The following is a 20,940-nucleotide window of genomic DNA, read 5'->3' as shown; positions in this document are numbered from 1 at the left end:
GCCACAGCCTGGGGCTTGGTTTGAGCCTTGGTCGTGGACTTTGGGCCGACAGAGCCTGAGATCCTTGGCGATGCGGGCACAGCACATTTCTCAAGTTTGGGGTGAGCAATGAAAGGCAAGCTGACGTTGCAGCTGCCACCCTTTGGGACCTTGGGCTTGGCCTCCTTGGGTTTGTGAGGGCCTTGATAGCCTTGGAATGTGCGCTCGTGGCCTTGGCATTGTTGACCTGCATCTTCTTCAGGCCTTTCTTGTTGTCCTTGGCAGAGCACATGTTCCTCAGGAATTTGGGGTCCACCCTCCTAAGAGATTTATATCTTTGTGATCGGGATTTCTTGATGCCATTTCCAGGACTGGTTGTGCATGGTGTGGTTCTTGGACTTGGCCATGTTTATACCAAAGCACCCAGTTCTCAAAGTATCTGGGACCAAAAGAGAAAGAGCCCTTTCCCACTTTTTAGTTTCAACCCTTCCTTGAAATTATGAGCAAAATGTTTTATGGTGTTTGGCCTAAGCTTGTTCAAAGTGGGTGTCTGTCTTGTAACTAAAAGAGGCGAAGATGTAAGCTAGATTCTCCATGCTGAATACAGAGTTGAATCAGACAAGGGCCAGGTGCTAGCCAAGGTCATCTGTGCGGTTAGACATCACAGAGGCAATCTATGCTCTGGAACTATTTGCCTCTTGATTTTCAAATGTCTCTTTTGTTTCCTTTTCCTGTAGTGTCCCGGACAAGTTTTATGTTGAAGAAATTTAGGCCAGTCTCTGTCAAGCCAGAGGGAAAGTTTTCCCTCACCTGGACTAGCCTAGCCAATGGTTTCAGAGCTTAACAGAAGCCAGGAATAGCGAAGGCAGTGGGCCTGGGGCAGCTAGAGAAGCACCTCGTTGCAGAGAAGTCTAGGATGACTGTCATCCCTGAGCCCTTCTCATCCAGATCTTGCCTCCTGTATCCTAAGGGCACTCTACCAGGCAGGAAGCCACATCCATAGCACAGACAGATTTCAAGAGAAATGGCCTCTGTGGTCATGGGAAAATCTAAGGAGCAGAGATGGGAAGGTTGAATGGTGACTCAGCCATGGGATTCCCAGTGTCATTTATGCTGAGCTAAGGCCTTTCTTTCCCTTGCTGGGTAGTTAACGTGAGGCAAGTCTCTTCTGGAAACATGACAGGAGGCCAAGGCTGGCACCTGTTCCTTGCCCAGGCTGAGCAGACTAGACAACACTTTTGGTGTTGGACAGTCAGCTCCACAGAGACAAGATGAAGCCAGAGCGTGAGATGGTTCCCAGGGAGCAGTGCTGTGGGAGGCTGAGTCTTGTGGGAGCACCTGACCACCATGAGAAGTGACAGAGCCTAGAATCTAAGCAAGGGGAACAACTGTTGTTCAACATTATGAAAATGCCAACAACATGTAAAACCAATACTCACATTTTTTTCTTTTTGGCATTCTTTGCTGCTTAGTTCTTGCATATTTGGTGTCACTACTGTTAAGTATAAGTGCACCCAACAATTCGAAATAAAATAGAAAACTTCAGATTTAAAATACTTTCCCTGGCCAGCTAATATTGCACAGACTTTTTTATTTTTTATTATTTTTAAAATACATTTTATTGATTTCAGAGAGGAAGGGAGAGGGAGATCAAAACATCAATGAGGAAAGAGAATCACTGATCTGCTGCCTCTTGCACGCCCCCTACTGGGGATCGACCCCGCAACCTGGGCATGTGCCCTTGACTGGAATCAAATCCGGGTCCCTTCAATCGCAGGCCAACGCTCTATTCATTGAGCCAAACCAGCCAGGGCCACAGACTTCTTTCAATGAGGTTAGGCCTTATGATTAGAAGTAAGCACCCCAGTCCTGTACTACTTTGATCCGGCTGAGCTGTGCCAGGAGGGCAGGAAATGATGCATACTTCAAGTAGAGCTATTCTTTAGGAAAGAAGAGTATGTACAGTATGGATGTTGTGATGAGGAAAGTAGAATTGGGGCGATTTTTGTGTTTTCCAGAGGCCATGGTTAGATGATAATGCAGGCAATGCTCCCCTACCCTAAAACTCAAAGGGAGGGATTTCTCCACCAAACACTGTGACCTTAACGCCAGCCCTCAGCCCCCCAAGTTTCTAAGGCCATTAAGCTGTGGGAAAGCAAAGTTCTTCCCTCTTGGGTGCTGGGATCTCACTCAAATTGCTTTCCTCCTAGCATTTATAGACCCTGCGGATCCTACGTGTAGACTCCTGGCTTGGCCCTGAGTTCCAGGCCCTGCTGTCTTACTACCGCCCCGCCCCTCTGCTTCAGGTTGAGGCTCTGAGCCCTCTGTCCCCAGCACTCGGCCCCCAGGTCTCTGTGTATCTTAGAGAAAATACAAAAAGGTTTTTCAGATTTCAGATATTTGCCACAAATCAAGAATAGGATGGCCTTTATTAAGCCAATCCTACTAACAAGTAGTCTGACAAACATGAAAAATTATAAAATGTAATAGGCCAAAGGGTTCTAAGCACACATAAGGATCCCATATATGTTAAGGAACAATCTTTTGAATGTATTAGCATTCTGTTCTCTCTGGAAAAAAAAAAAGTTCTATAGAGAGAAGAGTCCAATTTAATAAAAAGGACTGTGGTTGATTGAATGTGTGGAAGTGGAAGAACCCAGCCTTGTGAGCAGGTTTACTCAAAAGCCCTCTGCTACCACAGCAATGCCAGCGTACTGCCTAGAAGTGGCAGCTGGAGCCAACTCCTTGCAGCCCGTGCATGCCTTTGTTTCTTCCACCTACAACCAGCCATCTCTGACGTGCATCAAAGCCCTCACCCCAAGCCCATGCCTCTTGCCTCAGTGTTTGCATTGCTTATCTCTTAAACTCTTACCCAGGTGTGAATCTTTGCTCTCACACTCATGGTCTGCTTGCTCTCCTCCTGCATGACAGCAGCCCTGTGTGCCCCCGGTTTTCGATGTCTGCTTATTCTTCCAGCACAGAGGAGAAATCCAGGATCATCAATGCCATGCATGCTCCTCACCAGCCCTGTCTCCCACCCTTGCATGGCCTTTTCCTGTTTCCACCCTCCTCCTCTTTTTCCCCTTCCTTCTTCACCAGGCTTCCCAGTGGACCCAACAGCCTAGGAGGCACCGGGTCTCAGGAGGGAGCACGTATTGATTGCTTCCCCAGTGTTCCCCTCACCCCTCCGCTCCTTCATGTTCCCTGAGGGAATTTGTTGCTTCCTCCACCTTGGGAAGCCACAGAGCATGGCTGTTAAAAACGTTGGTTCTAGCTGAAACCGGTTTGGCTCAGTGGATAGAGCGTTGGCCTGCGGACTGAAGGGTCCCAGGTTCGATTCCGGTCAAGGGCATGTACCTGGGTTGTGGGCACATCCCCAGTGGGAGATGTGCCGGAGGCAGCTGATCAATGTTTCTCTCTCATCGATGTTTCTAACTCTCTATCTCTCTCCCTTCCTCTCTGTGGAAAATCAATAAAATATATTTAAAAAAAAACAAACAAAAACGTTGGTTCTAGAGTCAGACTACCAGGGTCCACTCCTTGTGAACCTGGGCAAGCTACTTCACTTCTCGGTGCCAGTCAGTAAAGTGGGGATAGCAATAGTAGCTGCCCTAGAGGGTACTTGTGGGGACTGCTAATCCTAATTAACCTAAGTGCTTTGTATCAGCTACTATTCTTCCCCACTGGGTGGAGTGGGTGAAGCTTCAGGTGTGGGATGTGATTGGCTTAAGCCAATTAACATAGCCCATCCTTAGCCATAAGGATTGGTTCAGGAGAGGGCCCAGTATTTATTTAGGCCAATGAGGCACAAGAAGATTTGCTGGGGCTTCTGGGGGGGAAACTTCCACTTCTTCTTTTTTTTTTTTTTCAGGAGAATCATCTCTCTTTCCCTGATTTAAACAAACCAGTGGTAAAAAGACTTCTGTGAGACAACCAAGGAAACTTGAACTTCAAGTAGTAAATGATACTCAGGAATTATTCATGTTGTTAGCAGTTACATGTCAGCATAAGAAAAGTTCAAAACTATAGCGAGTTGTTATGAGTTTATTTGAGCCAAACTGATGACATATAACAGGAAGCAAAATCTTAACAGATTGAGAAAAGGCTCCGGAGAATGGCAGTTTTGCAGCTTATTTTATACATTAGAATCAAAGGAGGAGTCATAAGAGGGTTACATGAAATCCATTGGTGGTAGATGAAGGAGGTGGGAGAAAGCATGGGCGAGGGGGTGGGGAGAGAAACATAGGATTGGATAAAAGGCAAAATGGAGAAACACTTTTACATTGGTGGGTAGGGAATAGTTAATAAACATTCACAGCACATAGAAATGGTATATGGGAACAAGATAACAAGAGGGACTCTGTGGTCTTGTGCTCTGGTGCTGGTAGTTGTGCCTAAGAGAGGTCCAGAAAATAAAATTACTCTGACATTTCAAAGACATATTATCCTAGACGCATAAGAGCAATGGACAGAGCTCACTTAAGGTAAAGACTGAGCTTTGCTACCCTGGCTGGTGTTGCTCAGTTGGTACAATACACCAAAGGTCGCAGGTTTGATTCCCGGTCAGGGCACATGCCCAGGTTGCAGGTTTGGTTCCTGGTTGGAGAGCATACAGGAGGCAACCGAACGGATCGATGTTTCTCTCTCACATCAATGCCTCTCTCTCTCTAAAATCAATAAACATATCCTCAGGTGAGGATTTAAAAAAAAATGACCTTTGCTAAGGAAGCTATAGACTGGGATGTGACTGCCTGCTATAACCCGTTCAGTTAGGACTCTGAGGTCAGAACACCCTGTGTGGTTACTTTTGTTCACTGAGCTTGCCAGGGTTATTGCGTAGCCCCTTTTTCATTCACATAGAGCATTGTGATTTAGTAACAAACAAACGAACGAACAAACAAATGTCCTTATTTAGATACACACATTAAAGTATTTATGAATGAATGTGTGATGTCTAGAATGTGCTTTCCAATATCCCACCCCACCCCCAAAAAAATGTCCTGGAGGAAATATAGATGAAACAAGACTGACAGAACACTAATGTTGAAGCTGGATGACAGGCAGGTACATGGGGATTCATAATACCATTTGCTCTACTTTTTTCTATTTAAAAATTTCCTTAATAAAAAGGTGTTTTAAAAAAAAAAAGTCTACTTGCTATGGATGAAAAGGGCATTTTTGTCACCAGATGCCCTGTGGATGCTTTAGAATAGAAACCAATAACCTGACTTCGTGGCTCAATTGGCTCACAGATTAGGTCATCTCTCTACCTCTTCTTGGTGACTTCAGCACTTGAGGCAAGCAGCAGGTCACCCAGGGCTGCAGCACAGGAGAGCAGGGAGGCCAGAGAGAGAAGACCTATGATTTCAGGTAGAGGGTTTATCAGAGCGTGGTTTTTCTGCATCTATGTATCAAATTCAATCAAGTCCCACATTCCCTCGAGCCTTAATCTATAGTGAAACGTAGCATATGTATAATTGAAGTCACTTCCATTACTTCTTAGATAATAAAACGGGAGAGCTGGAAGAAACTTGAGGAAATATCCAATCGAAACATCTTATTTTACACCATCCTAATAATGCATTATAAGATGTGACATTATAACAAGGTTATGGGTTGTGAGTAGGGTGAGATACTACTCACTAAAATAGAAGGCTGGCTTCCCATTTTGTTCCATTTCTCTCTTGCTACCCTGAGAAAATAAGTAAGGCAATGGGATGTGTAGTCTATTTCCTCTAAAAATTGAGGTAAAGCCCTGGCTGGTGTGGCTCAGTTGGTTGGGTATTGTCCCGTGCACCAGGAGGTAGCCGGTTCAATTCCCCGGGCAAAGACACATGCCTGGGTTGTGGGCCTGATCCCCAGTACGGGTTGTACAGGAGGCAGCCGATCAATGATTCTCTCTCATCATTGATATTTATATCTCTCTCTCCCTCTTCCTTCCTGTCTTTCTTTAAAAACAAAATCAACAAACTATTAAAAATATGAGGTGAAGGGAATGCTTTTGAAAATGAAACCATCTACATGATTAAAAATTATATCTCAATAAAGCTAGAAATTTTTTTTCAATTTCTAAAAAAGAAGTGGAAAAAGAAAATGGGAAGGCCCAGCTTCATGCAGGGACTCCAGGGTGCTCAGAGGAAGGAACCAAAGTTGGCCAAGGTTAAGCCAGGATTTTCCTGAGTTGGTCCAGACTCCAGAGTTGTGACCAGAATTTAAAGAGGAGAGATTAGTCAAAAGTTTGAGTCTATAGTCCCTGGAAATACGTAACGCTGGTGCTCCTGCCACCTCAGCTGAGCCTGCTGGCTGGCGTTTCTGGTCCTGGTGAGGAAACTGACCCAGTTTCCCAGTCTCTTTTGCCATCCCTGTGCTCAGCCTGGCATCTGCCTCCTCCTCCTGCCCCGAGAGGGAGGCCGACTGCAAGTCTTGGAGAAGAATGCTCTGTAGATGGGAACATCTGATGCCATGAGCCAGCCTCACAAGAGGGTTGGGTATACAGAGGTTTCCAGAAGGGTCAGGAGAATCAGAGGAGGACAGGATTCACAGCAGCAGCCAGCCGGGAGGACCATCCTCAGGGTTGGCCTTCTTGGTCCCCCTTCATGATGGCACGAACCAGACCTGATAAAGCCGTGGCTCTTCCACCAGCTCTACTTCCATTGAATTCCTAGAAGCTCACAGCTGACGGCCCACAGACGCTCAGCAGTTTTGTTATTTCGGGCCCTTGGAGACACCCAGGCCCTCTTGCAGTCACTGGAGGGCAAAGAAAGAATGTAAACATCCAGGAGTGGAAATTGACAGTCTGGAAAAGTTTATGACCTCTTTCTCAGAATACATTTCTAAATGTATAAAATAGGTTGCATGAAAAGAAACCAACTGTATTGGAATGCAGTCTTTAAATATTGTAAATCCATGGCATAGTAACACATAAGCTTCTTTACTAATATAATCTATAACAAGAGCTAGCACTGGGTCTAATAACCACAGGATTTCCAAGTAGTGGCGAGCAGAAGTGACATTTTGAGAAATCTGCAACTGCAATGGGGCATGAAAATACTACAGTTTCATGGGTGACAAAGTCATAGGTATTACCACGAATCCTGAAGTTCATTGCCTGCATTCATGGAAAATGCAGTTCTGATAAAGAAATGCCTATGCGTTAATTACCTTTCCTTACACTCTGCTCTGCTCTGTTTGTATAGAAATAGATATATAGTGTTTCCCTCTTTTAATCCCAGGCTCCCCTTTATTCCCAAACTGAATTTGTGATAAGACTCAACACTGAAATGTCTATTTCTATATTGCAACAGATAGTGCTGATCTTGGCAGCCTGGGGAGACAGAGTTCACCCTGGGGAGTGTGGCCTTGCCCTGGTGCATTGTGCTAAGTGGTATTAAGGAATGCATGGAAAAGTCAGCCAAAGGTTCAACGAGGGAGCCTGCTAATATCCTTCCCAAGGCACCGTCAACGGGGACAGCCTTCTCTTACGGCTCTCAGAAAGCTACAAAGCTTTCTTTCCTGGAAACATGGCACAAGATATAAAATAGAGCCAGGAAAGCAACTCTTGCCAAGTTTCTAATGTAAGTTCCCTTGGAAAAGTCACAGCATTTGGTTTGCAGGCCCAACCCAAACCTGGATTGCAGGCCCAAACCAAACCTGGATTCTGCTATGAGGCGCAAACAGGGAACGGTGAGTGTCACCATGCACAGGTGGGGAGAGAACCTGCGCTGCCTCCACGCACCTGAAGTACTTGCCGCTCAGGGGCTCCAGGCCCTCAGCCAGGGCGCAGTGCAGGCTGGTCTGCGCCCCCTCCCGCGCTGACTTGAGGAAGGGGGAGAAGAGCCGCCAGAGCAGGCACATCAGGAAGGAGTGGCGGACCAGCTCGGAGCGGACGATGCCCGGGTGCACCGAGTAGGTGGTGACCCCTGTGCCTAGGGCAAAGAGGGCACAGTTAGAGCAGGGACACACTCTGAGCCCCCGAAACAGCTCACCTCCCGCTGCAAAATGCATAAGTGAGAAGAAGGGCCTCAGAAAACAGAACCCAGTGATTTAGAAGGTGCCACCCCTAGCCAGGTAAAATCTGGCTAGTAATTAATTGATCTCTTCCAGAAAGATCTATAGCCTTCTCAGCCTTCTGTGCTCCAAAATGAATGCTTGGTTGAAGGTCCTTCTATGTCGATGTCATCTTTCTCTGTGACTTAAGTATCTATACTAATAAAAGGGTAATATGCTAATTAGACCAGGTCAACCGGACATCTTCCGGATGTCTGACTTCCTTTCGAACAAAGCCACGGTGGCAGGGGCCGAGGCAGAGGCAGTTAGGGGTGATCAGGCTGGCAGGGGAGCAAGCAGTTAGGGGCGATCAGTCCAGCAGGGGAGAGCAGTTAGCGGGTGATCAGGCCGGCAGGGGAGGGCAGTTAGGGGTGATCAGGCTGGCAGGGGAGCGGTTAGGGGGCGATCAGGCAGGCAGACAGAGGCAGTTAGGGTTGATCAGGCAGGCAGGCAGAGGCGGTTAGGGGAGATCAGGAAGGCAGGCAGGCAAGTGGTTAGGAGCCAGCGGTTCCAAATTATGAGACGGATGTCCCAGATTGGAGAGGGTGCAGGCCAGGCTGAGGGACACCCCTCCCACCCCTGTTCATGAATTTCATGCACCAGGCCTCTAGTTAATAATAGAAACAACAACATGTACTAGTTGCACTACTAATACTACTACTAGTAGCAATAGTAGTAGTATCAATTACTGACAGTGGCATCTTTGGAATTTCTATAGGAAGGGCTTGCAGAGGTAGGGAACATCTGACCTGCGGGCTGTATAAGGCCCATGAAATCATTTGGTCTGGCCCTGCCAAGGCATTAGGGGTGAGTTAATTAAATATTTGACCAAATATAGCAGGCTAATTTTTAAATTGATATTTTTGCATGGCCGGCGAATGATGTTATAAATATCCAAATGGCCCTTGGCAGAAAAAAGGTTTCCCACTCCTGACTTAAGGGAAGCAATGTGGTTGAAAGAAAGGAAGTTAGTGGCTTGAGCCGCATTTGTCGGGCAAGCACATTTTATGAGGTGTAGATTGAGGGGTGTTGATGAAGATGATGGGGGTTAACATGCCCCCCAGACACCCCTGGTGCCTCCACAATTTTTAGTACTTAGTATGTGCAAGGGCCTTCTATGTGCTTTACCTGCATTATCTCATTTGCTTCTCAAAGAGGCTTATGAGGTAAGTTATATTAAGATGCCCATTTACCGTGGAAAAAGCTGAAGTCTCATCACAGTGAGGTTAAGTTAAGATTGCCCAAGGTCATACCTTAGCAGGTTGCAAGGCCAAGGTCTGAACTCTGATGTAAAGAGCATGGACTCCAGAGCTGGACTGTCTGGATTTAAATCCTGGCTCAGCTAGGAAACTTGCTTGGTCAAGTTGCATATATATCTGTGCTGGTCTCTTCTGCCTATCTTGTTTGTTTGCTTGTAGAGCAGGGAAAAACAGTAGCACCTACCTCATAGGAATGTTGTATTAAATGAGTTAAGACATGTATAGTACGTGGCACACACAAAACTCTCAATTATTATTGTCATTATTATTATTTCTTTTAATGGTTGGCCTATTCTTCTACCTTCTGTGTTCTGATAGCAAATACCATTGTTCCCGAACTCTGGCTTATTCAGCGTAGCAAATAGTCCCCATGATTTCCAGATCCCAAAGCCAGCAACTCAAAGAAAACTCCAGATAGGGAAAGGATCATAGGACTAAGAGAGGCCTCACCTCATTTTAAAGTTGAGGGGATGAAGTCAGGAGAAGATAAAGGGACATGTCCTTACACACACGTGGCTACCATGTGATAGAGCAAGAACTCAGACCCAGGGGGTGACGTCCAGCCCTAGCTCCCTGACTCCGGGCAGTGGCACCTCTCTTGCTCAGCTAACCACGTGAATCTCAGCAAATAGCACTCAGAAGGAAGTACCCTGGATTAAAAGCAGTATATACCTGGGCTGGCTGCTTCTTTGGACCTCAGTTTGGACCCATATAATAATAATACCTGCTCTGCCTGTTGCAAGAGGTTGTTGTGAAAAATAATATCAGATAATAGATATAAGATTTGACATAAATGTAAGGTAACTTCCTAGGTTCCTAACTGTTACTCAATTTGAAGTTTCCCAAGGGCATCCTCCTCAGGGCATAGAGCTACCTACCACTGTAGTGTTCATGTTTGAGGTGTTCAGAAATTTCTGTGAACCTCTAATCTGGACTGAAAACCCTGCTTTCACTACCTGAACCCTGGCCCTTTCTCCCGACTTACCTTGGAGCTTTTTGGCCAGCTGACGAGTAAAAAGCACATTGGCCAACTTGCTGTGACAATAAGCAAAACCACGGCTGTAGCGCTTCTCACCCTGGAGGTCGTGGAAGCGAATCTTGCCAGCAATGTGGACCACTGATGACAGGTTCACCACCCGTGCAGGAGCGGACTCCTTCAGCCGCTCCAGGAGCAAGTGGGTGAGAAGGAAGTGGCCTGCAAGGAGAGCCAGCAGGGAAGATTGAAGAGTGGAGTGGCTGCCCTGGCTGGTTTTGCTCAGTGGGTAGAGTGTCGGCCTGTGGACTGAAGGGTTCCATTCGATTCCGGTCAAGAGCACATGCCCAGGTTGCAGGCTCGATCCCCAGTAAGGGGCGCACAGGAGGCAGCCAATCAATGATTTTCTCTCGTCATTGATGTTTCTAGCTCTCTCTCCCTCTCCCTTCCTCTCTGAAATCAATTAAATATATATATATATATATTATTTTTTAATATATATATAAAAGAGTGAAGTGGCTGCCAAGACTCAGGATGTGGGAGCTGAGGACAGGACTTCAGCATTAGCTCCCTATCTTCTGGGTGCGAACAAATTTTTATGTAACTCAGTGCTAATGGTCAGGCAGTCTGAGTTAGTGAATTCTTTAAGGCAAGGGCCAGAGCTAGACTATAGGTGAGGCAATATAGACTTAATCTGTACTTGTTTGAACCTCTGCCCTTGCCCCAATTAGGAGAAAGGCTACCTGCTGGCTTCTGACCCCACTATGGCCATGATCACACAACTGTGGGTCCAGGTACACCCATGTACAGAGGGAAGAGTGGAAGAGTTAGGGAAAATTACGTTTGTCTAGGATCAGAGAACATATTCCATGGTCTCCTCTCTAGAGCCTCACCTTGAACTCTGAACCCCAGCCTCTCTCATACCTCAAGTCTTCAAGGTTTGCCTCCTCCATCGACCAACCCTTGGCTTTCTGAGCCCTCAGTTATACATGTGACTCCCTCCAGCCAAACATAGGCTCCTGCAGCCCTATGCCTGGCCCTGCTTGGCAAGCCTCGTGCTACCACAGCCTCATCCAAGAATGGCATTTTTCTTCCTGGTATCTTCAAAGTTATGGGGTTTCTTTTTTTCTTTTTCTTTTTACTTTATTATTAAATTTACTAGAGGCCTGATGCACGAAATTCATGCAAGGGCCTTGGCCCTGGCCCCCCGCCTGCCACCCGCTGAGGCCGCAGGGCCTCTGCGGGCTGCAGGGTCTCTGCCGTGGGTTCCCACCCCCCACCCCTCACCCCCTGCCCACTGCGGCTTTGTCCGGAAGGAAGGAAGGAAGGACGTCTGGTCTAATTAGCATATTACACTTTTATTATTATAGATTGGGGTGACATTGGTTAATAAAATTATATAGGTTTCAGGTATACAATTCTATAATACATCATCTGTTATTGTATTGTGTGTTCAACACAAGTCAAGTTTCCTTCCATCATCATTTATCCCCTCATACCCTTTCCTACCTCCCCCCACCCTCCTTTCCCTCTGATAATTGGGTGTTTTTTTTAATGGTATGTGTAGGAGGACCTCACTTTTTTGGACTAGTCAGGAGAGGGATAGTGGACAAAAATCCAGTATGTCCAGTCTATTGGAACCCTGGCCTCCAGTAGGACCACTGGAGATTCTCAGCACTAGTGTACGGTCATCTACACCTACAGAGAACAAGATGGGGTCAGCCTTGCTTTTCAGTCACTCAGAAATACTTACCCAGGTGGTTGACTCCCAGGTGGGTTTCAAAGCCATCAGCTGTCTTGGAATATGGACACATCATCACTCCTGCATTGTTGATCAGAATATGGAGCTGCTTTTCCTCTGTAACACAACCAAGGAGACCCTGTAGTTAGCAAGAAGTCTGCTAGCTGCCCAGCACAGTCTTGAGTATTTACTTCTTGCCTTTGGACCTATCTTAGTGATATTCAGTAACCACTGTTATTTGGGTTTCTAACTTTAGTAATTGATATCTTCCTGGACATCATTCATTCATTCATTCATCCATCCATTCAGCAAATATGTACTGAGTACTGACTCTGGGCCAGGCCCACTCTGCTGGGCATACAGTGGTAAAACAGGACAGGCATGGCCCCTAAACCTCATGGATTTCATAGTCATTAGTAAAAGCTGGATATTTTCCAAGATACACAAGAATTTTGGCAGCAACACAACCTCATTTGGTGCCTGTGGCCACAGAAGGTTGCTTCTCAGAATGAAAGAAGAGAGTGGCATCAGGGCCACACCTTGATGCCAAGGTACAAGCCCAGACAGGGAGCTGATACCTCCAACATTCCCATTGCAAAGGCAAAAGGATGATAAGGATCCTGCCCAGCTGGTCCACCTGCCATCCCCTTGCCAATTCCCTGCCCTGCTGGTTCATGTGGCAGAACCCGTCCAGTGGAATCCATGATGGTTCTGATGTAAGGGTCAGAGACAGGTCTGGGTGGGGCAACCCCTCCCACACCCAGCTTCTTGCTTTTCTGGCTACCCACCAGGGCCTTACCTGCCAGAAAGCCCTCAGCAAAGGCTCTGATGGATTTGGTATCCGATAGGTCCAGTTTCCGCACCAGCACCTGGGAGTTCTTTGTATCAGCTCGGATTTCACTGGCAGCAGACTCCCCCTTGAGCACATCTCGGCAGGCAATGTATACTCGGGCTCCTGGGGCAAAAAAAGAGGGCAATGTGTTCAGACCGTAGGCTGAGAAAGAGTATAGTGAGTGAGCTTGGGACTGGTAGACAGCGCGTTCTCCAGCCACCCCTAGAGCAGTGAGTGTTGTATTGCCACTCTTCAGGATTCTCACTGCAGCCCTGCTCATTCTCCTTGCTACTAGCGTAACTCCGGCTGGGAACCCAGGTTTTTACACTCTGATATTTAATGTCGCTTAGTATCTCCTTTTAGAATAAGGGACTTGACCAACACTGTACATGGACATCATTGTTTGTCTTACTTTATATAAGACAAACAGTAATGGAGCAGGGAGGAAGGGAAGTTTGTTTAAGGCCACAGAGTGAGTTGGCATCACAGCTGGGCCTGAATCCCAGGTTCCTTGAATTCCTGACCAGAGCCTCCAAGCCCAGGAGAAAAGACAAGGAAATGTGGGCAGAGCCCGGGTGAGAAAGGCAGGAGGTGCTGCCCTGTGGACATGGAAGTGGAGGGACTTGCCTCTGCGAGCGAGCTCTCTGGCCGTCTCCTTGCCGATGCCAGTGTTGGCGCCAGTGATCACCACTATCTTCCCAGGAAGCTGCACGTCTGTTCTACAAACCCCACCAGCGAAGAACTTCCTATAGGCAAGGGAAGCAAAAGCACTCATGCGCCATCCTTCCCAACCCCAGACTGAGATACATAGCATCCATCCAGCCTCAAAGAAGAATTTCTTACAGTTGTCATCGGGAGACCTCAACAAGCTAATCTCCAGGGGACGTGTTCCCAGTGAGGGAGGGGGTCTCCTGATCGTCAGCTCAGGTCGGAAGGTCATGTGTCCAGAAGCTACAAATGGCCATCTAGGCAAACAGTGGAAGTGCTCTTGAGCTGGAGCCCAGGGAGACCTTCCTTATTAGATAAAGATAACAAAGCTCTTATCTCTAGAGGTTCCTGGAGGTCAGCTGCCTCCTCTAACCTGCATTAAAACATGCAAAGAGCATTAAAGGATTCGCTGGTGCTGAGCCCTCGGTCTTCAATAAGCACCAACAGTGAATAACAGGAATGGCACCTCAGAGGGTCCCACATACAAATGTGGCTCTTGGGCTCCCTCTCCAGTTTTAGAGAGCCAGCATCTTCACCTGTTTGTGGGGTTTTTTGCCATCTTCAGAGATTCCATTCTAGCTATCAGCACACTGAGAAACCCTCTCTTTTCAGACCTCTGTGCAGAGAACATCTTTTTACATAAAGTTAACTTGACAAGTTCCAAAAAGAGGATGAGAGGTGGGGACAGATGATTTTCTGAGCACCATTTAACTGTCTGGCACTTTCTGGAGGGAATTTATTTTAATCCTCTCAACCACTCTCTTATTACCCCCATATTAGAGTGGGGGGGGGGGGGGGAAGGAGGCTCAAAGAAGTTCAAGTCACTTGTTAATAGTGACAAAACTGTAAGGTGAACCCAGGTAGAGCAGGGAAAAACAGTAGCACCTACCTCATAGGAATGTTGTATTAAATGAGTTAAGACATGTATAGTACATGGCACACACAAAACTCTCAATTATTATTGTCATTATTATTATTTCTTTTAATGGTTGCCCTATTCTTCTACCTTCTGTGTTCTGATAGCAAATACTATTGTTCCCGAACTCTGGCTTATTCAGCGTAGCAAATAGTCCCTATGCCAGGACCCAGAGCAACACTCTGTCCCTCATATGTCCATGTAACCTTCTTTATCATCAGCAATTTGAAAATTCTCTACTCAGACACGTCTCTTTGACACTTCCAGAAATCCCACAGCAAAAGAGCCATCCCAAAACATCTTTAGTTGAGGAAAGAGAGTTTGTTTCCTTTCCCAAATGCCTGGTACTTAATGAGTCCCTCAGCAATGACCACCTAGTAACCCAGCAGGGTCACCTTAACTAGAAACAATGAAGAAAGGAAGACCTTCCAAGGAACCCAGGGGAACAGAGTGAAAGAGAAGGACTTTCCCCTGAGTTGTCTGTCAAGCAACTTAACACTCATCCACGCAGCCTTCCACTGGCATCAGCATTCACATCAGCCCCTCTACTCCCAGCCCAGGTGCTTCCTTCTTACTTTCCTTCATGGCTTCCATAATTACCTCTTTCCTTTCTGTTTCTTCTGCCCTGGCTTTCTCTCCCTTAACCTCTATCCCTTCCTCTTCTTTCAGCAGCCGAGAGAGAATTCATCTACTTACGAGTTCCATGGCTCCCAATTTAGGGATTTGTAAAATACTGTATGAGTCACTGAAATTAAGACAAACCTGATGGATGGAGCTATCACATACAGGAAGGAAAGGAAGGAGGTGAGCAGTCCCAAGATAACCATCATCTTTTCAACTTCTTTAGTTTCTGCTCCTTAGTAAAAACACCTTCGACTCTAACTCGGGTTCGGGCTCCTGGTCTGCCTCCAACTCTTGTCTGCTTCTGGCTGCTTCTCCCTCTTCTAGCTCCTCTCAGAGCTCTCAGCAACAGCCTGGCTCTAAGCCTAGCCCAGAATCCTATTTAAATCCGAGAGCTGTCAGAGCACAGCCTGCTGGGAGATGTAGTCCTGAGAGAGGAGGACGGAGGAAGGAGTGGAACCTCACGCGAACTAGCAAAGGGAATGAGGGGAAATGCAGCAACTGCCCCCTAACTTTCCTACCCTCGATTATTTCTCTTATCTAGGGAATGTTTTCTCTCCAACCACCCCACCTCCACTCCTGAAAGACAGAATATTTTTAGCTTAAGCAACAGACCCCATGATACTTGAAATACAAATGTGATTAAAATAGGAAGACAAGGAAGAAACCCCCAGGAGAATGGTGAAAGAAGTCAGGACAGTGGTATCTCTTGGTGGGGACGGAGTAGAGATTGGGAAGATATATGTTGGGAACTCCAGGAGTGTTCTGTTCTTTGAGTTGGGTGCTGGTTACCCAGGTGTGCTCACTTTGTGAACATTTATTGAGTCACACGCTTGATTTGTGCACTTTTCTGTGCTTTATGTGATACTTCAGTGAACACATCCATGTACGTACCAAGGAAAGGTATAGTGTTTCAGTGCATGGGCTTCCTGGTTCAAATCTCAACTGATCTTCTTACAAGCTCCATGGTCCCAGGCAAGTTACTAAACTGTGTTAACTCAGTTTCCTCACTTGTACAAAGGGCTTAATAAAAGTATATACCTACCTGGTTTCAGTATTAAAAAGATAATTAAATAGGTAGATAATTTGAGACAGAGACTAGCACATAGTAAACACTGTATAAGAGTTGGCTGTTAAAATGAGCTGTCTCACTCGCATTACCCAAGGATTTGGTGTAGAAAAGGGGGAGGTAATGAATGAGGGTGACATTTCAATATTGCATGCTATTGAAGAAGAGAGGAAACACAAGGGGAAAAAAGTTAGCAGAAACTCTCGGAGCACTCAGGAGGTGGATGAGCAGGGCTCACAGCACTTGCTCACTCAGCATTTCTCTCCTGCACAGGACAACAGGACAGGACAGAGGAATCAGGACAAGATCCTACTAGTCATGTCCCAGTTCTGCTCTTTCCTGTGAAGTTACTAGAGGTTCCAGGAAGACACGTGCGATGAAAGAAGGCTCCTGTGGCATGCAGGTACCCACTCCCTCACTCATCAATTCATCCATCCATTTAAAATATACTTACTGCATATTTCTTGGTGCCAGGCATCGTGCCAAGTACTCCAAGTCCTCCTGCCTCTTGGGAATCCCAAGGACCTGATCAATAGAACAAGGAGTAATCAGATCATCTACAGGTGGAATCTCTCTTGATTCCCAGGGGCCTCTCCCATCTCTTCCCACTTCTCTCACTCTGGCTCCAGTTCCCTGCAGAAATCTAGTGTCAACTCCAGAGACCTCAACGTTCCAGGAGCTCCCGTGATTGTGTTGCGGGAGCCTCCTAGAAGTCGATGTCCACTGGGCCAACATGGCCCTGCTGATTGGACAGAGTCCTTTCCTCCCAACACATTGGGTCTGTCATACCTCGTAGATTATAGGTAAAAACAAGATTTGTTGGTGCTTTCTGCTTAGAGTTCTCCCTTTCCCATGTAATCAGGGCTATAGTCAACCAATGGGACAGACACAATGGTCAGGGGCATGTACCTTGGTTGTGGGCACATCCCCGGTGGGGGGTGTGCAGGAGGCAGCTGATCAATGTTTCTCTCTCATCGATGTTTCTAACTCTCTGTCCCTCTCCCTTCCTCTCTGTAGAAAATCAATAAAATATATTTTTAAAAAAAACAAAAAAAAAACAAGATTTGTTGGTGCTTTCTGCTTAGAGTTCTTCCTTTCCCATGTAATCAGGGCTATAGTCAACCAATGGGACAGACACAATGCTATGCCATGCAAGGGACATACATCGAATAGCTCAAATAAGGGTACCTTTGTAATAATGTCTTCTGGGCTCTGCATTTCTTCTGAATCAAATCCAAGATCCCCTGCATTTGTGGAGATGATGCTCAATTTATCTTGAGTTTGTCTGCAAAGCAAAGAACCCTAAAAAACAGCATGTAGTGCTCTAGAGCAACATAGAGAAGATATAGAAGGCATATGAGACATCTAGAATTATGGACATATACAAATAGTTTTATTAAAAACATGTTAAATATTATTACCCAAAGATTACCATTAGGTGATTGATTAGTTTTACCAAATGTTAAACTATATTACAAAGCTATAATAATTTAAGTTGTGTGGTACATGCAAGTGAATAGTCAGACAAATCACTAGAACAGAAGGTAAAACCAAGAAATAGACCCAAATAGATATGGAAATTTAGATATAATTTTAAAAACATGAATTATTTAATCAAGTATTATAATACCTAGCTATCCATTTGGGAAAAGATGAACTTGATCCTTACCTTACTATTTACACAAAAATTTTAAATATATCAACAATATAAACATGGAAAATGAAACCATTTAAATATTAAGAAAACCCATGGGACAAATTTTTAAATAATTTTTAAAAATATTTTTATTGATTTCAGAGAGGAAGGGAGAGGGAGAAAGAGATAGAAACATCAATGACAAGGGAGAATCATTGTTCGGCTGCCTCCTGCATGCCCCACACTGTGGGCTCAACTGGGGGTCAAGCCCACAACCCGGGCATGTGCCCTTGACCGGGAATCAAACAATGACCTCCAGATTCAAAGGTCGACGCTCAACCACTGAGCCATGCCAGCTGGGCCAATTTTTAAATAATTTTTGATTAGTAAGATCTTTCTAATAAGATAGGAAACGCAGAAAATGAAAGAAGGAAATAAAAATTTCATGACAAAAACCACCATACACAAGGCAAAATAAAAGAGAAACTGGGGAAATGGGGTGGGGAATATTCACAACATGTATTGTTGACAAGAGTTTAATTTATTTAGTATATAAAGAACTTTTACAAATTACTAAGGAAAAGCATAAGCAGCCCAATGGAAATAACAGTTTACAGAAAAGGAAATATAAGTGGCTCTTCAACCTAACTCAGAATAAAAGAGATGCAAATTAAAATTACACTGGGAGTCACTTATCAGATTGACAAAGATCAAAAAGTCCATCACATAGCCCTGCTGGAGTGGCTCATTTGGTTGAGCATCATGCTATGCACCAAAAGGCTCCCGATTAGATTCCCAGTCAGGACATGTGGGGAGAGCAGCATATAGATGTTTCTCTCTCCTCTGTCTCTCTCTCCTTCCTCTCTCTAAGCATGCCCTCGATGAGGATTAAAAAAAAAAAAAAAAAAAGACTTTCACACAGTCCATTCACAAGAGTGTGAAGAAATAATGATGCACTGCTAGGACGAGAGTTGATTCTTACAGCCTCCAGAGAGAAGTACGGTAACATCTAATAAGGCTATGCACGTACTCGTTGACCTGAACTTTCCACTTCCACGTATGTCATTACACCAATGTGTAATAGCAAAAGTTTGGAAACCTTCTAAATGGCTGTCAATAGTACAGCCACACAATGACTACTATATAGCTATGAAATACTTTTTTTTAACATATTGATATGGAAGAATCTTTGAGACATATTTGGTGAAAAAGTAAGGAGCAGAACAGGGTTTAAAATATGCTACCATTTGTTTAAAAATGGAGGGAATAGCTCTGGCCGGTGTGGCTCAGTTGGTTGGAGCATCATCCCATACACCGAAAGATCTTGGGTTCGATTCCTGGTCTGGGCACATACGTAGGTTGTGAGTTTGGTCCCAGTTGGGGTGCGTATGGGAGGCAACCAATTAATGTTCCTCTCTCACCTCTCTTTCTCTCTCATCAATAAACATATCCTCGGGTGAGGATAAAAAAAAATGGAGGGGAGCCGTAACCGGTTTGGCTCAGTGGATAGAGCGTCGGCCTGCGGACTGAAGGGTCCCGGGTTCAATTCTGGTCAAGAGCATGTACCTTGGTTGCGGGCACATCCCCAGTGGGAGATGTGCAGAAGGCAGCTGATCCATGTTTCTCTCTCATCGATGTTTCTAACTCTCTATCTCTCTCCCTTCCTCTCTGTAAAAAATCAATAAAATATATTTTTAAAAAAATGGAGGGGATAGATGGACATATTTGTATAACAAGATGACAAGAAACAAGATAAAAGAAAGGCATAACAATGGCTGCCTCTAGGAGAACAAGGGAACAGGATTAGGTGGCTTTTCACTGAAAGTACCCTTTTGTACCTTGTGAATTCATAACCTATGGCTTATTAAATATTAAAATTTATAGCAAAAAATAACCAGATAACTCTGAAACAACCTGTTCATTTTGGTACATTAATCATGGTGATATCACAAAACAAAGCTGTTTCTCAAACTGGTGTTGAGACACTTAAATGTGTGTTGACGCATAAGCAAAGCCATCATCATGACCTACTTTATCACTGTAATTGACACCAAAAGGATCATGGGCCAACCCAATACCTGCTTTTTTAGGGACTTTCAATCCAAGATAGAATAGAAATATGTAGTAGAGTGTAGGGAGCGGCTATAGGGTCAAGCCTCGGACTGACCTGTGGCAGAGCCACATACAAATCCCCGCTGGGAGGGCAGAGCCCTCCTGGCACAATTAAGCTTGACCTTATAGTTCTCCGTTGTTCCTAGGTAGCTAATGGGCTGTGGGAGGTGCAGCAAGTGCTGCCAAAACAAGGCTTGAGTAACGACCACTCCCCTTGTTTTGCTTTGTGTGATCTGACTATAAAATAAAGCTTCGGCTTACAGGCTGTGTCGCTCATCCAGACACAGTGATCCTACCTAACCCCAACTGTATTCTCTTGTCTGTCTTCTTTAATCCTTCACCGCTCCTCTGCAGGTTCACCCTGGCTGTGCTGGACGTGGTTCAGTAGAGAGGACGATGAAGACACCAGAGGAACCAGTGCAGGAATGGACCTGAAATTCACCGATGAAGAACTCACTTAGGGCTTGCAAAGACTTGAGAAGCACTCTTCCTGCTACATGGATCACAGGTCAGGAGGTACCGCCATCCTCGGAGGGGAGGGCATGTTGTGAAGCTGGAAAGCTGCTCCATGACTTGACCTTTGGTTTGAATTCAAGTGGGGTCATAATGCACTGGCCACCTGGTCATCCCTGTCCTCCTTACTCTTGAAAGTAACCTCTTACAAAGTAGAGCAGGCAGAAGAGCTATAAGCTTCTCCTTTCCTCCCTCCCCTCCCCTTGACTTAAAATAATAGATTTCTGTGAATGTCTTAAAATAACAGATTTCTGTGAATCCCTGGGGCTTACATTGTATGTATAGTAGACTTTCCAAAAAGGTTTGGAATGTGAAGAGTTTAGCAACATAAATAACAATACTAAACTTTAAACAGCCCTATTGTTAAAGTCCTTTAGTGACCTAGTCACTGAACATTTTTCACCAGTCACTTTTATCTATGAGCTCTAGTTCCTGACATTTTTCTTAACTCTCTCTCTCTCTCTCTCTCTCTCTCTCTCTCTTTCTCTCGTCTTAGCTTTGATGAGGTCTAATTAACAAATAAAATTGTAGATAT

General features: G+C 45.3%; 1 protein-coding gene across 6 annotated transcripts; it reads right to left on the bottom strand.

Annotated features, from left to right (window-relative positions):
• Nucleotides 1–5,972: 5,972 nt before the first annotated feature.
• On the bottom strand, nucleotides 5,973–17,459 carry RDH12 (retinol dehydrogenase 12 (all-trans/9-cis/11-cis)). 6 transcript variants are annotated; one of them, XM_023755852.1, is made up of 7 exons: nucleotides 17,333–17,459; nucleotides 13,458–13,576; nucleotides 12,798–12,953; nucleotides 12,011–12,115; nucleotides 10,270–10,566; nucleotides 7,715–7,904; nucleotides 5,973–6,726 (listed from the first exon to the last, which is right to left on the bottom strand). In XM_023755852.1, exons 1-7 carry the CDS (start codon nucleotides 17,392–17,394, stop codon nucleotides 6,624–6,626), a joined length of 1,032 nt encoding a protein of 343 aa, XP_023611620.1. In that variant the 5' UTR covers nucleotides 17,395–17,459; the 3' UTR covers nucleotides 5,973–6,623. The 6 variants fall into 6 exon arrangements, with proteins under 6 accessions (XP_023611620.1, XP_006091065.1, XP_023611619.1 ...); XM_006091003.3 differs by lacking the exon at nucleotides 17,333–17,459 and adding an exon at nucleotides 15,217–15,508 and having other exon boundaries at nucleotides 10,270–10,479; XM_023755851.1 differs by lacking the exon at nucleotides 17,333–17,459 and adding an exon at nucleotides 15,217–15,422.
• Nucleotides 17,460–20,940: the final 3,481 nt, after the last annotated feature.

The sequence above is a fragment of the Myotis lucifugus genome, unplaced genomic scaffold (genome assembly GCF_000147115.1).
Source record: "Myotis lucifugus unplaced genomic scaffold, Myoluc2.0 scaffold_85, whole genome shotgun sequence".
NCBI classification, from domain to species: domain Eukaryota; kingdom Metazoa; phylum Chordata; class Mammalia; order Chiroptera; family Vespertilionidae; genus Myotis; species Myotis lucifugus.
Note: the sequence above shows the minus strand (reverse complement) of the source record. Positions and strands in the feature narration are given on the sequence as shown.